Below are 24992 nucleotides of genomic sequence, written 5' to 3' on the forward strand. Positions count from 1 at the left end.
AATAAAGTAATTGCTTATTTAAAGTTGGGTAATTTTAATTTTTTTTAAAAAAATTTGTGTGTAAAATAAGCGGAGGATTCTATATGCAAAACTACCAATAAAAAATGATCTTTTTAAAAAACGAATAAGTATCGATCCATTGTGTGTACTTTGTGGACAACATAATGAGACAATTTCACACCTCATTATGGAGTGTCATTGTTCAAAGCAGATTTGGTTTGCTTCCTCTTTCGGTGTGGTATTTATCTCCCATGATTATAGGTACACACCTTTTCAAGAATGGTTGGAGATAAATATTATTGATGCTGATGAGGATATTATAGTCCATGTTTTGGCCCTGTGTTATGAAGTATGACATGCTAGACATAAGAAATGTTTTGAGGGTACCAATGTTGACGTGACTACCATTGTTCAAGAGGCATAAAGATCTATTGTGAATTAAGAGTACTAGTATGATGTTGTTGGAGACGCGAAGTGGAGGTCCAACTTTTCCAATATCAATTGTTCATTGGGCATCTCCTTTTAGTGCTTTCTATAAGTTTAATGTTGATGCAACATGTCCGATTAGGGGGGGGGGGGGGGGATATTGGTGTTGTGGTGAGAGATAATGAAGCTGTTGTCGTTGCTATAAGTTGCTGACAAGTCTTTTTATTACCAGATTCAAAAGTTGCGGAATGGTTTAAAATTTGCAAAATGCACGTCTTTTCTGAATTTCATAGCAGAATCAAATGCTTCTATTGTGGTCTTGTCGTTGAATGTTCATCAACAATCTCGCTCCTATGTCGGCTCTATTATTGAAGATTGTATTAGTTTTAATTTTGTTTTCGTAGTTTAAATTTTTTGCACGTTAGACATGAAACCAACTAAGCAATTCATTATTTGGCTAAATATGCTTTTCATAATTTATATTGTATATGGATCGAAGAGACTTTGGTTTGTATTTCTGCAGTCTTGACATTTTTTTTAGAAGAAAAAATGGTATATATTCACAAAAACAGAGACGCCTCCTTAGCACAAGGATTACTAAAAAGGTCGCTCAAAGTATAGAGTCTGTCAAATAGATACAAACACATGCATTAGCCGATACCCAAACAAAACAACGGGTCCGACCGCCACTGCTGACAACCATACACAAAAGAGACATTATTAGCCTTCAACTACCAATACGAATGGAATTTTACCTTTTCCATAAGCTCTGTAATGGGAGTACAAATATTATTAAAAATTATATTATTACGTTCTTTCGATATGAGTCAAACACAAAGAAGGCACAATAACTGAAGGAATGAACGACGAGTCCTCGAACCTCCTAAATAGTTAATAAAATGTATAAAGTGAACGTTGAGACTGCGATGATCAACATCAACACCTGAAAAACCAAGCCACGACCGAACATGCTGCCAAAGGGAGCCAAAAATATCACAATGAAGAAACAAATGCTCCACATCTTCGATATGTCCGCATCCCGCCACACAAAAAATGTCATCGACCGCTATTATACCACGATTAACTGCAGTCTTGACATTTGATTTATGGTCAGACTTCCGTTAATAAAATTGTCTTTAACGTAAAAAAAATTGCCTTAATAAAAGTCTCTTTTAATAATTATATTTTTCATCCTCTAAATTTAAAAAAAAATAATAATATACGAACCACATTTAATTTTTTGATCAAAAAATTACTTTTGGTGGAGCATATGGATCTTTCTTTATTTCGTGGAGTCACTTCACTTTAATGGTACTCAAGCATAGATACATTCATGATGACAAATCATGCTTCTTTAGGCAATTTCCGGCCAAAGAGAAAGGCAAATATATCTATGGGGACAGGACAAGGACATGCATCAACCAAGCAACAATGTGGAGTCAGTTAAAAACCATATCTCAACAAGAGACACGTACATACGTTACATAGTGAACTATATTTTGCAGAAAGGTAAAAAATTAGCTTTACGTATCAGGCAAATGTCCATTGATCATTTTATTTTTGGGTCCATAGAATAAGAAAGATTATTATTATGTCTTATACTCTATTTTAAAACATTGACTAATTATTACATTAATAAGAAATTGAACCAACTCTAAGACAGTTGTACATTTTCTGTACTGGTGGGGATGTGTGGGGTTATTCTAAATCCAAAGTGATGAAAAATGAAAGACATTGAGCTAGTTGGAATCATAGGCCGACAAGATCAATGGAAATGAGAAAATTATAGAAAGTTTATAGAGAAAATTCTATGGTGAAGTCATGAGAACGACTTATTTGGTGAAGTTAACCATATGACCAATCATTGAGCATTGCGTATCTAATCCATGTTACGTCAAATTATACGATGTGTTTCACATTTGGTTAAACAAAATATTTTTTTTAAAAAAAGTAGTTTCCTGACTACACCGTAGAAGTGCTCTAATTAAAGAGTATTATGCTCAATTAAATTTTTGTGCAGACTAGTTTAGAGTTTAACAACATTCTCTTGGTTTTGAACCTCCAATTTATAGAAATTAAAGATCACTTTAGAAATCTGAAGTTTGTATAAACGAAATAAAGTAGTGCACAACCATCCATCACATGAACCATACCATAGGGATGTTAATGAGGATTATCACTACGAATCTCGGCAGGGAAATTTCCGCTGAGAATTTCTCGCTCGGGATTCCAAAGTTAGGGAATTTCCCCCACATGAATGAGGATGGGGAGGAATGTTCCCCCGTGAGCACTTCAAAGATGGAGATCTAGAAAGTATCTCCGCCCTACCGATTCCTCAACTAAAATACTATAATAACATTTACTTTAAGTATAGTTTTAATTTTATATCTTAGTTTTTGGTCTTTTCATATGATTTTTTTTTTTTACTAAAGATATATAAAGTTAGAACGGTTTTAAAAATAACTAAAATTATATTAGTTTTTAAATTATATGGCTTTTGGTAAATTTATTATGGGAGAGAGACATTTGACGGGGATCCGTGGCAGTTCGTAGGGACGGGGTTGAGAAAAAATAATCTTTTTTTTGTGGTGGTCAGGATTTGAACCCCGAATGCATATATTATATATATTATGCATTGTCCCTACCAACTGAGTTAAGCTCACGAGGACAAAATAATCCCTTTGATGATAGAGAACATATTGAGGCACATGGCGGAGAACGAAAAAGTATCCTCTACTCCCATCCTATATTATTGGAAAATATTTGGGTGATATTGAGATTTAGTGACTTTAGTGTATTTTTTATTAGAGGGAGTGATGGATGAATGATTGAAATAAATTATTTTGATGATAAAAAATTATTGGTTAAGAGAGAGAAATAGAAACAAAGTCATCGCACACCAAGCACAAAATCACCTAAGTGTAATATCATATTCTTCTTCTCTGGAAAATTGCTGTTCACACATTAGAGAAGGCTGGGACACACATGTAAAATACGCTTTTGCCCCCTCGGCAGTTAACTACCGAGGAATTCAAAATGCGGCTGCAGTTAACTGCCGAGGAATTCCTCGGTAGTTAACTGCCGAGGAAAGCATTTATGCAGACAGCAGGTTCTGCATTAATGCTAAGCATTTCCAAGCCATTTTTCGGCCAGTTTTTACCTGTAATTTTACCAGAGCATTTCCATATGCAATTCAAATTATACAACAATGAAACTCGGTCATAAACAAGAAAAATACAATATCTTTTACATATGTCCATAATTAAATCAAACCGACATTTGGTTCAAACCACACAAAAGTTTGAAATTCATCAAAACGGAACATAGTGTCCATAATCAAACAACACATTACAAGTCATTACACATCATTACACATCATTAAATTAAATCCCTACTTACATTCATTACAATTGCATATGGAACGAACATATATATATAATACATTATTTTCCACCATATTCCTAAACATAAATCCGACGTCGCTATCGTCTTTAATAAGCCAAGGCATATAGCTTGCCGTTTTCCATGCGAATTCATCTCTATCTTCTCCTAGGTCTATCATTGGCATTAGAGCAGACAAGTGACGTGTATATTGATTTTCACCAAGATGCTCAAAATAAGTGTTAAGTTGTGTCTTCAAATCATCAATAGAGTCCGTCGGTGTTATCATAACCTTAACTGTCTTTTTAAACGCGCAATACCTAACACGACCTTCAATTCTTGCAACCTCTGACATGTTTCACTTGACAAAAGCTTTAACAAAATAATCATTGATTAGAACAAAATTAAATGGAATGTAATAACGAATAAATCAAATGCGTAAACATTAATAAGCTATAAATAAGTATTGCACTAGTTTCAAGTCAATAAAAGTCATATTATCATATATATCAATATCATTTACATAATGTTACTTATATATTGGCCACAAAAAATTGGCATTACAATTTTGACCCCAAAATATACGTCGGTGTAATTTCTACCAAAAAAAAGGACTAACACCGACAAAAAAATCCCTAGTTAATTGCCAAGTGATTGGAGAAGATCAAGTGACATAAAATCTTCCTCATCTTCCGCAATAACTTCAAATTGTTGCTTTGGTTTTTCGGGAGTGTCCAACAAAATAGGCGCCGCTTTGTTTGATTCCTTTTGTGGTTTCGGCGGTTTGTTTCCACTTTCAATAGCCATGAGCTTTCGGAACAACTCATGTTGATCCAAATACTCATCTTCCCAAGTCACCGCATCTTGTTTCTTGTGATTGTGCCACTCCGTAGATGATGGAGGTAGTGGACAACCATTCCTCAAGTAAATAAGCACAAAGTGATTAGGAATTACCCTAAGGCACATGATGGGAGTTTTTTGCTTACCCGGCGGTGGTGGCCCTCTTAGTGGAAAAAAAGATTCCGAGTTACCAAGTTCAAGATTTGTCAACACAACCACACACCTTTTGTAATAATTGGCAACAATGTGCCCCATGTCCGGAAAAGTCAACCACTTATCAACAAGATGTGCACAACTTTTTGTATTTACGGGAGGATGTAAGCCATTTAAAATGTAGTTATAACGATCCTCACCCGCAAATACTTCAACATAATCATCTCTATGATCTTTTAATTCTTGAATAAGATGTGTACGAATCATGAGATGATTTTGTTCGGTTAAGCCCATGAACTCGGCTATAGCCCGGAATCCACAATGTCCATCGCCAATAACATCCACCACTTTTTCAATAAATGGAAGCATGAAGCGTGGCATATAATCAATAGGCCTCATAACCGGGATAGCCTTAGGCTTTGGACACCGAGAAGGTGGTGGAAGTGGGGAAATTGGTGCTTTACCAAGACGAGCACCTTTTTTCCTTTTATATGATGATGTTGTTGGTGATGGTGACGGTTGACTATCCGGATTTTGGGAATCAACAACCTCCCAAGAAGAAGGGATCCGGCTAGTGGATGTAATTCTTCCTTTAGACCTCGCAATGTCCACTTTTTTCTTGGCTCCCTTGGTTGTTGCTTTTTGTGGTGGTGGAGACATCATGGTGGTTTCAGGAAATGCCAATTGCCGCAAAGCCTCCTTGACTTCAAGCTTCATTTGGAAAGGGAGTTTCTTGAGACGTTCTACAATACCCTTCAACTCATCATCCACCGAAAAACCAAGTTCATTACTTTCTTCTCCCATGCGTAACCTTTGCCAATGGTGGTGTATCTTATCCAATAAAATTGGCTTTTCTTCAAGGAGTTTAGTTGCAATTTCGCATGCACATGGTAAGCCGTAAGATGTCCTTTGAACACAACCACAAATTTCCTTGTTCATGCACAACGTTTCCCTACAACGTGACTCTTCCATAGCAATGTTGTCCAAAGCATATCTAGAAACATGACCACCTAAGCCGGAGTACAAAGTGACATCTTTGAATCTATGTTCCAACACGGTAACGCTCTGACCAAAGGCTGTTTGTATCGCAGTGTGTTGAAGCAACAACATGTTATGTATTTTCTCCCAACAAGTACCCAAATCACCCACACTATTGTCCAAATATTTCTTCACCAAAGCATGAGCCGATTCTACCCTATTGGTGGATCTACAACCAAGATGCAACACACGGTCTGTCCATACCCTCACTATTTTCTCCTTCACTTCATTCAAGGTGGTCATGGCATAGGCTAGGAAAGGTGGGAAATCACTACAAGCATCTTGGAACTCCACTAATGCATTTGCATATAACTCTTGAGTGGACGATTCAACCATATCTTTCCATGCCCTCATGATCTTCTTGACAACATCGCGATTACTCACCTCTTTCCCATCCTTTTTTCCCATAGGATATTTACAATCTAAGACGCACCTTTGTTTAACATTTGCTTGCACATGAAAGTAACAATTCATACCATAACTTTCCGGGAAAACAATTCCAACCGCTTTCATCAAAGACCCATCTCTGTCGGTAACAATCACCTTAGGCATATTCATCTTTGAAGTAAGAAGTTTACGCAACATTTTTAAAACCCAAACAAAGTTTTCCTCTTTCTCATGCATCAAGAATCCAAACCCAACCTAATATGTCAAATCGGTCGAAGTTACCCCAACTACCTCAAACATTGGCATCTTATACAAGTTGGTTTTGTAGGTGGAGTCCATAACCAAAACCGTTGGAAAATTGTTAAACAACTTAACGGATGTTGGATAAGCCCAAAAGATATCTTCGATTGTATTACTTTCACCATGTGTTATTGAGTAATAAGTATAGTTGTGCTCCTCCAACTTCGAGATTAGATATTGCAACGGCTTCTTGTCACCTCTATTTGCCTTCCATATTTTTTGACGTTCATTGTACACTTGCTTCACATTTGTCATGCAATGTGGTCTTTTGTTCTTCAAGTGTATCAAAATATTTCTTGGAAGCATCTTGCTTTTGGTCAAGTCATGTACAATCTTCTTGTCATCCTCCTTTAATCTACCGGCAAGAATGTGTCCTTCTAAAGCCGGCTCCATCGCATGGTTGTGAACTCCATTAAGAATGTTCAATCCCCATTCCTTTGTTTGCGTACTTTGATATCCACTAATCATGAACAAGCACCCGCATTTTCTTGAGCCCGTTGTCGCATGCTTTGGTTTTTTTTTAGGCACTTTGTGAGCTCCACTCCTTTCACACACTAGGCGCAATATTGGATGGATCAAGCTTGATCTTTGTGTAACAATTGTAAATCCCGCCTTATTTGCTTGACACCGTACCCACCCAAGCAATTCTTCTCTATCTTGAAACTTAATGTCTTCAGAAAAAAACCTAGCCGTGTCCACTTCGTGGGCTTGAAGTGGGACGACACCGGGGCTAACATATTTAGAAGCTTGTTCAATGTTTGGTTTGACTTCAACCTTAGGCGGCTTGACATCTCCGGAAATTTGGACAAAATTACGTTTTGTCTCTTCCGAAACATCTTCCGCGTTCTCGGTCATTACTATAATTAAACAACACATAAATATGAATTAACAACTAACTAATGCATAAACATCAATGCCATAATGAACTAAAACAAAAAAAAACAAAGAAATTTTTTTTTTGAAAAAATGGCAGTAGCTGCCATTTTTTCGCACCAAATTTTTTCCCTAAGTGTTCCTCGGTAGTTAACTACCGAGGTTTTCCTTGGTAGTAAGGTACCGAGGTTTTCCTCGGCAGTACACTACCGAGATTCCCCATGCCAGAGTTCTACGTGACTGACGTAGATACCCATACAATAACCAAAAAATAAATCGATTAAAATGCTCAATACCTGTTTTTTTACGTCTAGAGTGTGTTGATAGCTCCTATTCTTGATGCTTGAATCATTTGGGGGAAAGATTTGATGGAAAAAAATTATTGAATTTGGGGAGGAATGGATGAAATGGTATGGAAGTTGATGAAAATAGTGTGTAGGGGGAGCAGGTTTCCTGTTTCATCTGACGAAACATAATCCTCGGCAGTTAACTATCGAGGAATTCCTCGGCAGTTAACTGCAGCCGCATTTTGAATTCCTCGGCAGTTAACTGCCGAGGGGGCAAAAACGTATTTTACATGTGTGTCCCAGCCTTCTCTAATGTGTGAACAGCAATTTTCTCTTCTCTGATGTCGGCACTGTGGTAGTGTTGTGTTACTGCTGCCTTTTTGCTTTTAACTTAAGATAATTAGACATTGCCTAAAAAAAGATAGTTATTATGGATTAAATCCCTCTTTGTCTCCACATGGGCCAATCCCATTAAAAAAAATACACACTAACCCTTTTTTATTTTATTTTAAATCTTTTCCTTACAAGTAGTGGGCCCTCTAAGAGTGACATCATCACTCGCATGATTCAAGTGAGATGGAGCTTAAATCTTTTCCTTATAAGTAGTGGGCCCTCTAAGAGTGACATCATCACTCGCATGATTCAAGTGAGATGGAGCTTCTTAAGTATGAGTTTAAAATTTTACATTGAGTATATAAGTGTTGATCAATACATAAGTGAAAGAGTTCATGTATGGAATGACTTAAATTTTAAGCTTAGATGTGGCATAAAATTCACTTATGTGTTGCTCAAATGTAATGATTGTGCTTTACAACCCAACAACAACAGTCATATAAAAAAACAAGACAATACAATCAACCATATTTGAGTATAACAGAGGGGTTGATTTCTCAAGATATGATGAACTAAAGTTTGAATCATGTTGTATGGCACTTTTATAAAATGCAAAAAAAAAAAAAATATCATTAAAAAATAGTTAATTGATAAAACAATTGTTAATTGCCACCAGAGAAGGCTCTACCACAGGTGGATAAAAGCCTCTTTTGCATGTATTTCAAAAGAAAGTAGATTATGTTACTCGAAATAATTTTAAAGAAAATATTGGAACAAGTGAAAGCTATAGTGAGGATAGAGATTTTCGTGATTAAGGTCCATGCTCGTTATGAAGTGGGCAATCATGTTCATAATGCAAATGATTTTCATAATCTCAAACCAGTACTTTATTAAGAGTTTTGTCTGTTTGTGCAACCATGGAGATGTAAACTTTATTTTATACTAGCAAAAAGACGGATACTCATGTGCCCGTCTTTTCATTTTTTTATTGCGTTAATGTTTGAAAATTATGAACGATGTTTTTTTTTTATGAAATTTTAATTTTGATTAAAAGTAAAAATATAAATGTTCTTTTTTTTTTTTCCAAATTATAATACATCAAACTAACTATGATTATTTATTTCAATGAAACCAACAATATAACAAAAAAAATCTAAATTCTTATTTTTTTTAATAACACCAACAACGATCTTTATTATAAAAAAAATTGTTATTTAAGGGTATAATTGTGATAATGAAAAAGTAAATATAGATACACTCATTAGTTTGTTACACTTTTTAAATGATAAAGGAAAAACAATGGACATTTAATATTTGTTACATGTTGATGGCATTTTTAGAAAGAGAAAAAGTCAATCCAAAATAGGTGAAAGAATTTATTTTCTTTATATATAGTATAGATTTATCTCACACAAAAAAGAAATTATTTTCTTCATATATAACAAAAAAGAAATTATTTTCTTCACATATATATATATATATATAGTATAGATTTATCTCACACAAAGAAGAAAAATATTGAGGATTCAATAAGGTTTTTTTGGTGGTGTCCGGGGTTCGAACCCCAGACCTTGCATATATTATGATTATGCATTGTCCTTACCAACTGAGCTTAGCTCACGGGGACTCAGGATTCAATAAGCTAAAAGAACTGTTATTGGCTGCGAGCCTGCGACACTCATTCTAAGATGTTTTAATTTAAAATATAATTCTCTTCAAAAAAATTCTTATTTGTTTCAATATTGGATTTTGGTTTATGTCTCCTCAATATCGTGTTCATATTCTTTTTATTAATATATCGATGTGCTGCAAATGATTTTTAAGGGTCTAAGGTTCCAACCTAATTCAAATTTCCTTCCTCTATTATATTATATTGTTGTTTAAATGAATTTTTTATCCCCTTATTTTGAAAAAAATGAAGTTTTGATCCACCCATTTAAGCTTTTTGCTTATCATATTTCAATTTTTCGGGGGTTAATTTTAATGGCGTGACAACACATAGGTGGACAAATTTAATATTTATGTTATTTTTTTTAGTGATTTTTTGTCAAGTAGACAAATGACTAGATATTCACTTCTTAAGATGAACAAATGGGGTTTTCGGGGTTCGAACTCCGACCCCTGTATATATTATACAATGTCACCAACAACTCAGCTAAACTCATGGGGACTTAATATTCATGTTAATGTTAATTTTTTCTTCAATAATTATAATTTTTTTTTTTGTAAATATTTTTATTTTTAATATAATATATTATTTCGTATATGAAATATTTTATTTATTTTACTAGCTAAATATATTAAACAAATAATATATTTTTTAATAAATAAAGTAATTAAATATTTTTTTTGTGGTGGTTGGGGTTCGAACCCTGGACTTTGCATATTTTATGCATCGTTCATACCAACTGAGCTAAGCTCATGAGAACATTAAATATGTATTTTAATAATAAAGATAGTATTTTAATAATTAAATATATTTAAAAAATATTATAATATTTTTCACCACATCTTTAATTTAATGTATTATTTTAATAATTAGAATATCTTACATAATAATAATTAAAAAAATTTCTATCACATATTGAATTCAATATATTATTTTAATAATGAAAATATCTAGTAAATTAATAATTGTCCTTAATTAATATGAGAGTGGACAATGTGGAGGTTATAGCATTATCCTTAATTAATAGGACTGAAAATATAAATTAAATAATTGAAAAAATAAAGAATAATAAATAGTTTTTTGAACCCAGACCTTGCATATATTATGCATTGTCCCTAACATCTGAGCTAAGCTCACGAGAACAGAATAATAAATAGTTAATAGTATAATAAAAAATAGCATATTAATGCTTTTTTTTTGTCAAGTAGCCTATTGGCTGTAATTCACCTTTTTTCAAGGTGAATAAATGGGGTGTTCAGGGTTCGAACTCCGGTCCCTTGCATATAACAATGCATGTCCATATCAACTGAACTATGCTTACAGGGACATCATTAATGCTTTACTAGTATCGTAAAATACTTATAATTTGAAACAAATTTTTCTTATTTTCTAAACAAGTTATAATTTAGGACAGAATTAATATTAGTGAATGTTATCTGTCTCATATATGGCTTTCAATTGATCATGATATATAAATTTAGCCTATTTCATCGCATCCTGTTCCAAAATTCGTGGCATTGTGTACCCCATTAATTGAATACAAGTAGGAAGAGTACCATGCATGAAGATCAAAACCAATATCTCTCCATAGCCTTTTCTACTTTACAACTTAATTGATATCGAAAGATGATGTTTGGATTGCAGCAGAAAGAATTAATCCACTATCCTAAATTCTAGCTGCATGTTTGCCGGTGCACCATACTAATGAAGTTACGTGTTGACTGGTGCCACCATTTTTTTCTTTCTATTGTGAAAATTGATCAAAATGAGTTCAATATAAAAAGGAATTATCTCTTTTATTTACCCAAGTATTTGCCGTCTTTGCAAGGGTATGAGCAACCATGTATATTTGATTGTCGTTTAACAAACCTTACTTTAAAGTTGAAATGTAAAGACAAGATGGTAGTAAAACTAGAGAATATAGAACTAAATTCAAAAAAACCTAATGAAGGAGAATTAATATAGTCTACTAAACGAATGAATTTTTTTTTATTAATTTGTGTAACACTGATGATTATTTTAACATGGCTTTAATGGAGATTTGAACTCGACATTCTTAGGTTGTAAAACTTATTAGCTCTTACCTTTCTCACTTACTTTGCGTACCTAGTATAAATATTTTGGAGAAAGAAATTTGTTTTTATTAATTAAAGTGACACAAATCATTACCTTGCAATCATTTTCGAAAGGTTAAAAAATTAAACTTTTACCTAATATGTATATTAAGTCCCCATGAGTTTAGCTGAGTTTCAAAACTCATGTGTATTATTTCAGACATAAGCTTAGGGATATTAATTAACAACAATTTATCTAATATGGCTTGTCAAAAAAATACTGTAATATGGTACTAATGTCATTTCGAAATATATTATCATCTTGAGAAATCTTCTTGTCTCTTTAGTAGGACCCTTTCAAATCTTCAAATGTATTACTAATCTTTTTTTATCATAATATTTCTAATTATTTTATGTCTTTATTTGTAACCAACAATTAAACAATGAACATTTGCTTAAAAAAAATTAACAAACAACATTGTTAATGTTATTGGAAGGATATATCTATCCTCTCTCATTATTATTGTAGTAATAATTTGTCTAAAACAATAAAAACACCTCGGATGAAATCCAATAATTGCTCGTCATTTTACTGACAAAAAATAATATTCACATGTTTGTTAGTATATATTACTATTAATTACTGTACTGGTAATATATTCCTTGACCATAAAGTTGCTTAAAATGAGTTTGTAGACAAAATAAATCTGAAGTTTCTTCGCGTGGCTTGTGACTTGTGAGAATACTCTAATGATCTTCTGGAACAAGACAAGACAAGAATCTATATGTACAGTACAGAGGTAAATTTCAACAAAGTAAAAATTACCTAGGACTCCAGTCCGCTGTCCCTGGCCCCTGCATGTGTTGGAAGAAAGAGAGAGATGGAAATTGGAAGGAAGTAAGTACTAAGTACTACGTACGTACCAAGGACACAATATGAGAGGCAGGCAATGTCATGCATTTGGTGAAGGGTGAAGGAGGGAGGGACACAATACGGTGTTAGCCTGTTAGGTGAATAAACAGCTGGAACTGCTACAAATACTGTATTAAGATGGTAAACGTTTTTTTGAAGAGGATTAAGATGGCAAATGTTAACGAATGCTCCGGGGTTAGAATTTTTTTTTGAATGTTTATAATGATGTAACAATTGTGGTTGATTGCCAATGTAAAAATAAGGGAGGAGACATTACACCTTCATGAAAACCTTAATTATAAAGACATTACATATATGAGTTATCTTTATTTACATCTAACATTTTATACATTCATTGATGACGTGAGACTTAATCACTCACATTTAAACTCAATATATACAAATAAAATCCTTTTATTATTGACATATAAACCTTATGATGAACTTGATCTTAACAAATACTTCCTCGACCCTCATTCATTTTTTAATTGTTTTCTTAAATTCTTTAATTTTGATGAGTTATTTTACTTTGTAGGTTTAGATGTAGCCTCATGTTAGTTCGCCTTATCTATCTTTACCTCTACACATGAGTGTCTTTTCGAAATCCAAATTGTGTCACTATACGCCAATCAACCACATCAAGACAATCTATATTTAAGCACAAACTTTATATATATTTTTTATAAAAATAATCTAATTTTAAAATTTACTTCGTTTGATTGAGATCAGACAGTGCAAATATGTTGATCGTACGCAGTTAATAATATATACTTTAGTCCACACCCAATATCTATCTTTCCTCTTGTTATATATAAATGTTCTTGGAGTTGGGTCTCTTCAACGCCCAATATTAAAATGTATTTGATTTTTAAATGTTTTCCTTAACAAACACAAAAAAGAAATGGTTGGTCCTGCATGAAATATATATCATTGTGGTCAAAGTGCACACTCTACCGACAGAAGAATCGAAAACAGCTAGCAAGTAATAGAAGAAATTGGTGAGTTGGGTTTATATATATTGCTGCTGTTGGAAACTGAAGTTTCATATTCAAAGGATGGTGTCAGCAGTGATTTTGGTGTGCATTTTTGGTGTATAGTACAGATATTGTGACGTAACAAATAAAGATATTGGTCCTTTTGGTTGAGGACGGTGGTCAAATAGTCAGCATAGTTTTGGTTGTGGCTGTGGAATGTAGACATAGTTAATTGAGTTAGGATTTTGAATCGACCAAGGTCCACAATGATGTACAAAGTATAATAAATGATTTACGGAAGTATAGTCAATTTCAAAAGTTTGGTCTATTGTACTAAATCAAATAAATAACAGCACCAGAAGAGCTACACATTCTTTTTTTTTTTTTTAATCGGCAAATATTATTAAACACCATCCCCGTAAGACGTGAGGAATGGACGAAACAAGATACAAATGGTGCCGCATATAGACGGTACACCATAACCACCTAAAAACTCCACTGAAGATAAACCCACCAAAACACATCACCACCTAAAACAGACTCCAAAGAAACAACCCATGTAAACAAGGTATCCACCATCGCTCGTCGTCACTACTCACCCCCAAAGAACACCCTCAAAATAAAACTCCCAGACCCCAACACCCAAGCTGAGCCACATTTCGAAGAGCACCTGACTGAAAGATCATGCAGCTTCCATAACCTCGCGACCTCCGATCCACCGAAAGAGCACAAAACAAAAGCTGAGCTACACATTCTTTTCATAACCCATTATTCAAAGAGCTAAACATTAATTTTGAAATCCAATGCTCCTCTTTCACTCAAACATTGACTTAAGCGTCAAAGTATTTGCATGCGGTCATTATTATTCCCCTCACCATAACCTCTTCGCAATTCATTTCTTGCAATTTCTTCCTGGACAGTTGTGAAACATTCAATCTCTTACATTCCTCTTAGCTCAATTGAACAAATCTAATCGATAGTTTCAAATTCAATTTTCAATTTCTCAATCTCTTAAGTACAATCGGTCTACGGGTGGGATGCAGATTCCCTCTAGTTAAAGGAATCCAGCAGTCACACAGTCAGAGAAATGTTTAATGCATCAGATGTCCATGTTATTTCCCTTCCTTAACCCCAAATCACACGCATGCACATTTCTCTCTTCCTTAACCTCATGAGTATCATGTAGAGTTTTAATTAGTTCTCTATCATATGATTTTATCGAATGCAAATGTAAAAAAAATTATATTTATAATGTTGGGTGTATTCAAATTAAATTCATAAGTATAAAGCTAAATTAGAAAGAGAAATATGTATGGAACTAAATTAAGAATTTATTCATTAAACAAACCACACCACGGGAAAAAAATACAACTATATGGATTATATGTACACTACTATAAATAAGCAGAAATCCATTTTTTATTTATAATAATAATGATCGGATAGTGTAATAATTTTTTTATAAAAAAAATTTAACGTGAGGAGATGATGTCTCAATCAAACTCAAAGAATATTTATAAATGTAATTATATTTACTTCCTTCAAAAGATGTCTAACAAGTTTAAATCCGCAACTTTCAATTTCAATGTCTGTGATCTTACCAACTAATACAAGACTTAAAAGAAAGCTAAATTGTGTAACTAATTTGGTTAGGGATCTGTCTTTGCTATGCCCAATTAATCACAATTGGACTAAGGTCGGTCCAAAACCAAGATTCGAATTTCAACTATCAAAGTAGAAAGAAAAAAAACACAATATTTTGATTGGCAAAGAGGTGTAGATAGTATCGATAAAAATTGTCATTGAATAAGATTCCTTTGAAAGGTTGATTAAAATTTCCAAAAGTTGTATATGTTCAATTTCTTAGAGCCTAGAAGCTACTTTTTTTGTTTCCCACAAGTTCTCTCCACGGGAGGTAATCCTATTTGAAATACAATCAAAGATCGACGCTAAATATGGACACCTCTTCTAGCTGAAATTCGAACATTAATTCACCACATTGTATAAGACTAACATAAAAGACACTCTCCAATGAAGAGGGTAAGCCACAACCACTGCAATTCGTGAACCTTGCAGCCATAACTTCATCATTTATAATTGGAGCTAATGGCTATTAGGAAAGGCTATTTATACTTATTTTATGATGTTATTTAACCCTGCACTTGCTACTAAAACCTCCCTTAGTGATTCTTTTAACTCGTGTTGGAGGTGAAGAAAGTAGTGTTATTTTTATTCTTCATTTAACAACTTAGCAAGACTCAGTTGGAAGTTTCTTTTTCCAATTATATTACTATGCATATTCTCTTCTTAATTCACCTTCTATTACCAAGTTAGTCATGAATAGCTCGTCTAATCACAATAAATCACTCAATTCTATTTCGTTGATGACTGACTGCGAACAATAGGTAAATATAATATCTATTCAATTTTTTAATTTGTTGAAGATTTTTTTTTCCAGTATGGTTACATGTAATCCCTAAACTTTCTGTCTTCTACAATCCGAGATGTCTAATTTCGTACGCAGCCATGCACACTGCTAAAACACCTTTCTGGCGGAAGAATATGAAGAACAGAAGAAGGTTACCCAAAATACATCCAAACTAAGAATATGATGATTCAGCTGCTTCAAAATATCATCCTAATCCTGCAACCAAATAATAAGGATAAACCAAGAAAATGAAATGAACCCGGATACAGAAACTACATTTTCAATACATATACGTTGTACTCGGTCACTCGCTGCATATTTTGGTATTATACTTTATTAATTTGGAAGGGTGCTCAAATGTCTAAAAGTCGGAAGGCCAGAAATACAGAAAGAAAGAATATATTGTAACAGAATAAATAGAGTAAGTTGTAACGTATGCAAAAAGATAATCCAAAAGGAAGTGTATGAGTATGCGGGGAGCCAATCAACTTCATTAAATTCTTTTCATGAGATGATATGTACCTTTCACAAACAATCTCAGGAACATAATTCAGCGAATTGCAATTAGGAGTGTACGTGTACATCAATTAGATATTCATTGAGCTAAACTGTATCCAAATTGAAACCAAATAATAAGGATTGCATTTCAAAACCGAACCAGATGTCTTCCTGTTTGGTTATGTCAAACCAGTTTCCAAACTGTATTTAAAACAAGGTTTCTTCTTTGATATTTTGTAAAAAAATTGTCCATGACAAGCACGCTGAAAACAAACATTGGAATGACAATTTACCAAAAGTAATGTTCTGATGCACAGTCAGCTTGCCTTCAAGAAGAAAGAATATTTCAGTTTGCAACCAATCTAATCAGTTGAGTCTTGTTCGTCAATTTTATCCCAGTACTAGATTGAAAATTGTATCGGTCATTTCAGCGGTAAAACGACAACATACTGGTTCCAAATCCTTGTTAAACCTATATTTGTTCTTCCATCAACAGGTTCCATTGTTAGCTCTATTGAATTAAGGTATTATAAATTTAAAACATGTAATCTTTTACTTCACTGAAAATGTTTGCTAAACGTATTAGAGCATGATTTGATATTATTGGTGAGCAAAATATCATGCAACACTTGACATTTTTGTTTTTCTACATCAATTGTTCGAAATCCACTGACACACCTGCTTAGTTGACCAAATAATTTTTTTTGGGTCTACACTATTTCAAAATCAAACTTGTCCGAAACCGATTTATTGACCTGATAAGTCTGGGTCTACACCAGTTCAAACATGTCCGAAACTGGTTTTTTGTTCAAAGCCTGAAAACCCAATTTTAAATCAAGTTTTAAAACCTGTCTCAAAAACTGTTCTGATCCAGTTCAAACTCAGTTTTAAACTAAAATTAAACCAGTTTTGGGGGAATATCAGGCTCAAATTTGAAATATATTACTTTTGTTATTGGTTGCAATTTGGATATGGCTAGGTTTTATGAATAACCAAACCATGCACAGCCCTAGAAAAGGGATTAGAGTCTCTAGGTTTAATGACGGAAGGAGGCCGCTGTGGAATGGAGAAAGAAACTCTACATTTTAAGGATTTGAAAATAATAAGGATATGGAAAAGGATAATGTGTATAATCAATATCTATATTAGTATTTAAAAAGTAAAATGGATAGGTTAAAAAATAAATTTCAATACACAGGTTTTAAATATGGTTTGGATTTGGTTTTGGTTTACTTCACTAAAACCAGGTATTTTGAACATGCCTAATATCAATACTTTGAGCACTGCAACGATAACAGACATGCAGACAGATTTTCAGAGATAACAAGTTCAAGACTATCTACGTACCAAAAGTGATTCAACATTTCAAAGTTCGCATACCTGATATCTCAAGAAGGTTCAAGCACATGATTGAGAATCTCTGTCACCATTTTTATGATATCTTCTTCCTTACACGAGGCCGCAAAATTCACTGACAACAAAATCCTTTTGTCGGTTACTCGGTATGTGAAGTTTGTTCATATAGTTGTATGAATAGGATTATAGAAAATTAAACCTGAAAACACTATATTTGAATCTAGATTCACTTTCTTACCCCATGCAAGAACTGGGAACTCCCATTTCAGTTTAGGGACTGTCATTACATATGACACAACCTGCAAAAGTATATAACAGTTTTCCAAAATCAAAAGCTTATATGACATTATTTGGTATATGGAAATAGCTAAGGAATTAAGAAATTACCAAGATTGATGCAGCAAGGGAGCGAGGCGACCTATAAAGAAACGTTGTCTCCTCCTTTTCATAGAGAAGATCCATGATTTCCATGCAAGCTTTAAAGTTAATCAATTCACCAACTTTTGCCACTCCCCTGAGCTCAACCATTCGAAAGAGGGAATCATTCATTCATGTAAGAAACTCAACTTCAAATATCAAAATTAAAAAACATCTCCATCTTAAGAATATGACTCAAGCTCACTTGATTTGAATCCAAAGCTCTTCAAGGATTGAAAAGACAATATTTGTTGTCCCAATCTCAAAGTTCAGCACCTGAGAAAATCTCAAACGATGTCAAAATCTGATGATACCTCGGCTGAGTCCACAACTTCAATTTATACCTGCATGAAGAGCACCTCCTGCATGCAAATCAAGAACTTAAAATTTGAGAGAAATACAAAACAAAAAGCTTCATGGTATATCAAAATTAAAAACAAAAAGAGTAACAGCATATAGTTTTATACCTTTGAAATATTATGTATCTTAGGGTGAATCCCCATTTAAATTTAGTTCCAAAATATCTAAAAGAGACATTTATATCCTAGTGCGTGGAAAGGGACCAAAAACAAAATTTTCATTAGATACTATACACACTAAAGAGTAAAAACAGTGAGTTAAGATCCTCTCCATTTGTTCCATTACCAAAGTTTTGGTGTATAAATGTTCAACTAATATCTCCAATTTTAGAAATATGTTCATTTATATCAATTTTTTTGTTCAAAGCTATAGTAATTGACATTTCAATTTTATTTAGGAAATGGAGAGGATCCCAACTCAAAAACAATAACACATGTATTCAACCATATCTCATCACGCGTCGCTTTCTGATATTACTTCTTACAATATGTTCAAAAATATATATACATGGTGATATATGATTTGATGCATACGTAAAAAAAGTCAATACTCACAGTGCAAAGTCATTAAACTCAAATTAAAAACGAATAAAATTTAAATGAGTACTAAAACACATCTTTACTGAAATAAAAAAAACAATCAACTCAATGGATTTGTTAGCTTACTGCTTCAAGAAAATTCCTATTTGTAAAGTGTTGTTCCTTGATTGATTTATCTGCCAAAGACTTTAAATTTGCAACAGAGAGTGGTTTTGAATCATGTATCTGCAAACAAATTTCAACAAAACAATCACAGTCACAACTCACAAATCACATTGAATTGAAAAACACAAAGCATGAAATGAGAGTGCAAAAATTAAAACCCTGACTGACTTTGCTGGAAATCCATAGAGAAATAAGCACAAACAGCTGCAAGGTGCTTTCAGTAACAGGTTTCAACAGCCAGTTGGACGAACTCCCACGTTCTACAAAACTACAAAATGTAATTTATATTTGATCAGAAAGAAAGACACTTATGCGAACGCACGAGTAATAGAGTGAGAGATTAGTTACGTTACTTCGGTAATGAAGGAAAGAAGCGATCGGCGAAGAAGGAGAATGCGGAGTACTTAACAATGGGGGAAACTTGGAGGTGCTACATTACATGGAAGGAATAGGAATATGATTAAAAATGAAAGATGAGAAATGAGATGATAGAAAGAATGGTTCGTGCGAACCTACTTGAGCAGATTTGATGAGGAATTCGACTGTATTTAGGCGCTGATGCGAAGAAGAAGATACTACCATTGCTGCTGAGAATCAAGTTCAAAAAAATTAGTTGTTAATATCTTCAATTGGAGGAAAATTGCTCTTTACACTTCAAAAAATGCCTTCCCACACCTAAAAAGACTAAAATACCCTCAATGACAATTTATTGTCCCGCGCTCCTAAACTAAATATGTCATGGAGGGAACGAGAAAGTCTTTTTAGGTGTGAAAAATAATTTTGTTGGTGAGATGAGCAAATCATACAAAAATAAGCAACCATTTCGCTCGAATTTAAACCCTAGACATTCAACTCTTTATCCCTTAATTCAAACTTGTTGACATATCTCCTCTAATTTCAAACTAGTTGAGTTATCCCCCATCCCATCCAACTTGAGATTATGTTACTTAAATTTGAGGTGTAATGTATAGATTCCCTCTTTAAGGGTGTCAATTTGAATCTGTAAGTGGTGGATATATTCATAGGAATTCTCTATCTCAATATAATGGGAGTTATGTATCGAAATTCCATAGAAATCAACCCAGTTCCACATTCACATATGTGAATGTATAAGAGTATTCATGTAGCTAGGTACTTCACTCCACATAGAGAATAAATCTCATTAAGATATTCTCAACACAGTGAGACTGATCCAAGAAAATTTCCTTTTCTCATCCTAGTAATCCTAATACCAAGAATTACATTAACTTCTCTAAGATCTTTCATCAAAGTTGTTACACAGTGATTTCATAACATGAATGTTTGAGGCAAATAGTAGTAAGTAGTAACTCGTGCACATAGAGACATATGATTGTGCAAATGTTACTTTTCAGATTTGGAATGAATACATTTGTCATTTTCATTAACTTTAGTAAGTGGTTCTCTTTAAATTAACTTTAAACCCATTCAACATAAATCAAGTTATCAAACTTGATTTCATAACATGAATGTTTGAGGCAAATAGTAGTAAGTAGTAACTCGTGCACATAGAGACATATGATTGTGCAAATGTTACTTTTCAGATTTGGAATGAATACATTTGTCATTTTCATTAACTTTAGTAAGTGGTTCTCTTTAAATTAACTTTAAACCCATTCAACATAAATCAAGTTATCAAACTTTTCATGTCATTGATTAGGATCTTCTTTAAGGCCATATAAAGACTTATCCAACTTACAGGCCTTGCTTTCTTGATCATGAATCACAAAACTTCCAGGTTGCTCCATATAGATTTCTTTTTCTAAGTCACCATTTAAAAATTGAAAAAAAATGTTTTAACATCCATTTGGTGTTCCGCTAAGTTATGAACAACATCAAGTGAAATCAATATCCTTATAGATGTAATTTTAATGACTAATGAAAAAGTGTTGAAGAAATCCATATTTTCTCTTTGGCTACAATTATCAACAAATCCATCGAGTTTTAGTTTCTTTTTGAAAAATCATTTGACTCTAGAGAATTCAATTCATCGTTTATAGTTTCTTGCCATAAATCAGAATATAAGGAAGACAATGCTTCTTGAAGGCTTGTTGGATCCTCCTCTAATGTATATACCATATAATCAGGTTCATGCTCTTTAGAAACTCTTGCTCTCTTACCTCTTTGAGGTTGCATTACATCTTGTTCGTTGTTCTCATCATTGCTTATGATTATATGTGATAAGATGCAATGCCCCCATTATTTTCTAATTTAAAGGATAATTTATTTCATACAAATCAACATTGTTTGATTCTATGATTGCTTTAGCATTTATGTCACAAAACATATGTGCTTTGCTACTAATAGCATGCCTAGTGAATAGACATTCATAGGCTTTACAAGCGAGTTTAACTCTCTTGGGGTCTAAAATCTGAACATAGGGTAGATAATCACAAGTTTTAAAATAAGACAAGTTAGGTTGTTTTTTCTCTAAAATTTCATGAGAAATTTTGTTCTTAGACATGGATACTCTATTTTGCACAAAACAAATAGTTTATAAAATTTTCCTCACCAATGAGATACAAATTTGGAATTAAACACGATTCCAATAACTAACTCTATAAAGGTTCTATTTTATTTTCTTTAGATTTACCGTTCATTTCAGGAGAGTAAGGTGCAGTTGTTTCATGAATACTTCCACACTCTTTATAAAACTCACCGAAAGTGTGTGATCCATACTACGGATTCACTTGATTTTCTTATTGAATTGATTTTCAATTTCTGTTACAAAGATACTTCACTTTAATTTTAGGCTTAAATATGGAAATGGTCCCTGCAAATATCTGGCGTTTTGGTTTTAGTCTCTATAAAAATATTTTTTTGGTTTTAGTCCCTGCAAATATAGAATATTTGGTTTTGGTCCTTGGTATTTTGTTTTAATCCTTGTAAAATCATTTCATATTGAAATTGGTCCCTATAATATTCATTTTAGTCCTCATTTTGAGGGACTAAAATCAAATATTCTACATATTAGAAGGACCAAATCCAATATGAATCAATTTTACAAGGACTAAAACAAAATACCAAGGACCAAAACCAAATTTTTTATATTTGCAGGGAGTAAAACCAAAAAAATATTTTTACAGGGGCTAAAACCAAAATGTCAGATATTTGCAGGGACTATTTTCATATTTAAGCCTTAATTTTAAATTAACTGTAGATATTATTTACTTAAACTCTAGTGAGAAACTCGCTTTAGAGGAGCCGAATCTTCTTTGTATGATATTTTTATGCTATTTCTCATGTATTTACTTTTTTGCTCTTTTTTTGTGTGGTCTTAATAGAATCATCATATTGATCACCCTCAAAGCTATTAATATTTACCAATAGATACAAGATTGGTTTTGCAGTTGAATTTTTGTGTTGAAGTTTTATTTGCTTGCATTCAGTTTGTAGTTTTTGTAATCATGGGAAGAAATTTTCTTCTTCGTGTGACCCTCATATACGAACAACAAAAACATAGCCAAACATGTTTTATAGAAATGAAATATATCACATAAAATTGTGTTTATGGTATGTTTTTGTCTGAGATTATAGGTCGTGATATATATATATATTGTGTGAGAATGATAAGAATGAATGAGACCCATCAGATTAAAATTAAAGTCATTTTCACATAAAATAGTCATTTTCAATTGATATGCCCCCTATATATATATATAGAACCGCTCTTAAGAAAATCAAGATAGAATTTAGGGTGGCTAGGCAAAGAATAGTACCAACCAAAAAAAAAAAAAAAAAGGCTTGGCAAAGAAGACCATTGCTTTCATCTTCAGTGTATTTTTATGATTTGTCCCCCCCGCGTTCATTTTTGTTGTTGATATTTTTAGTAAGAATTTCTCATAAAAATTTGTTCATGTTCGTCGTTTTCAAACTATTAGAACTATATGAAATCTTATGACATCATCTAATAACTAATATCTGCAATTGAGTGAAATTATAATTTTTTTCTCTCTTCAATTTATCCTCTTTCTTTTAATTTGAGTGAATTAGTCAAATCAAATCCGATAAATATTGTATGACAATGGGACACTATAAAACATGCAAATAGCTAATTTTAAAATATATATTAACAATTATCGAAATTGTTTGAAGTTTTGTATACACGATTATCGTCATAATATAAGATGATTCAACTGTTAGATTGATTTAATTTGCCATTTACAAAGAGTTATTAATAGTGGAAGTATGAGTTTGACACTTGTGTCTACATATACCTGGATCTTTTAAAAAAAAAAAAATTGAAAGGACTTGGATCTTTTAAATGACATGCATATAATGGAGTATTTAATAAGCAAATTGCAACTAGTAACACCAATGGGAATGGTGTTAGTGATATTAGAGAAATTCTAATTGAATATACGAATCTAGATCCGCATAAGATGGGGTTGGAGCACCGGCCATTATTTTTGCTAATAGAGGGGTTGGAGCAACTTATATTTCTACAAAACTTTATAGTACATATAACATATGCTTCTTTAATTTAATGTTTTTTCATAGAAAAACTGCACGCCTCAACTATAGTATCGGTCAAAAATTCATACATAAACTTATTTATTATCACTAGTTGCATTATTAAAATTATATTTCTAAGAAAAAAAAATTAACAGTTGCTTCATATCATTGAATGAAAACAATGCACACAAAACACACACCCAAACTTATTTATTCTCACAAGTTGCATTTCTAAAATCATATCTATTAGGAAAATTTAACTTCATATCCTTGAACAATATATGCATGTGGTTAGCAATTTTTTGGAAGTATAGTAATAACCAACTTGCTTAATAATTGGCTTATAATTCATCGACTTACATTTTTTAATGTATATTTTTGTTTTTTCATGTTTTAATATCATACAGTTGGAATCATCCACAAATGCTAATGGTTATAGTTTATAGAAGAAGAAAAAAAAATCTTGTTAGCAGCAAAAATCGAATTCTAAACCTAATTCTTAATACTCCTTTGAACGTCCTAATCCATACCAACCTACACCTTATTGGAGAATCCTTTGCAATTGCAACGTATAATTGACTTTCATATCACAAACATTTATATTTATAAAAAAAGTTTTCTTTGTTAAATTGAAAAACTTTAAACATATATTTAATTTTCATGATCACTAACATATATATTTTGAAGATTCAGCTTCAAACACAATAAACTAATTTAACATTAAAAAAGTTTTTTTAATGTATAATTAATCATCTATCATGTATAACTAATCATAAAAAACTAATCATAAAAAATAGTTTTTTAGGGAGATATCTTTGACCTTACAAGATATTTTTGTGAAGTTGTGTTAAGATTCAATCAAAATTCTATGAAGACATCAAAGTTTATCTTACATTTGTTGTGTCATTGTTGTATGAGTATATGATATGAAAAAATATTTATTTTTTTGAGAAACTTAAAAAATTAATATTAATTGGAGTATATTGTTCAGTGTTTTGGGAAGTTGAATTAGGGCTATCCTAAATTTGAACGCATATGTCATATACTAGAAGTTTCACAATTTCTCTTTCGATTTTCTTCTTTTAATTATTTCTATATATAATTTTCAAATATAAAACTAAACTCATG

General features: G+C 32.6%; 1 protein-coding gene across 3 annotated transcripts; it reads right to left on the bottom strand.

Annotated features, from left to right (window-relative positions):
• Positions 1-16030: 16030 nt before the first annotated feature.
• Positions 16031-20001, bottom strand: CYCJ18 (cyclin J18). Of its 3 annotated transcripts, none has more exons than XM_085711699.1 (10): positions 19908-20001; positions 19745-19821; positions 19560-19659; positions 19353-19451; positions 18672-18689; positions 18533-18603; positions 18298-18424; positions 18149-18209; positions 17935-18025; positions 16031-16272 (listed from the first exon to the last, which is right to left on the bottom strand). In XM_085711699.1, exons 1-9 carry the CDS (start codon positions 19971-19973, stop codon positions 17943-17945), a joined length of 702 nt encoding a protein of 233 aa, XP_085567825.1. In that variant the 5' UTR covers positions 19974-20001; the 3' UTR covers positions 16031-16272; positions 17935-17942. The 3 variants fall into 3 exon arrangements, with proteins under 3 accessions (XP_085567825.1, XP_085567829.1, XP_085567836.1); XM_085711703.1 differs by lacking the exon at positions 16031-16272 and adding an exon at positions 16528-17026; XM_085711710.1 differs by lacking the exon at positions 16031-16272 and adding an exon at positions 16528-17837.
• Between the last annotated feature and the right edge of the window lie 4991 nt (positions 20002-24992).

This window comes from Medicago sativa, chromosome 1 (assembly GCF_051527215.1).
Source record: "Medicago sativa cultivar Bolivia chromosome 1, Bolivia_mono, whole genome shotgun sequence".
Classification (NCBI taxonomy): Eukaryota; Viridiplantae; Streptophyta; class Magnoliopsida; order Fabales; family Fabaceae; genus Medicago; species Medicago sativa.

Coding starts and splice junctions, on each gene's coding strand:
- CYCJ18 (XM_085711699.1), bottom strand. CDS start 19,973: ATGGTAGTATCTTCTTCTTCGCATCAGCGCCTAAATACAGTCGAATTC. Junction 19,660..19,744: donor TTCTTTCCTTCATTACCGAA/GTAACGTAACTA, acceptor TACATTTTGTAG/TTTTGTAGAACGTGGGAGTT. Junction 18,210..18,297: donor CCCTTGCTGCATCAATCTTG/GTAATTTCTTAA, acceptor ATACTTTTGCAG/GTTGTGTCATATGTAATGAC.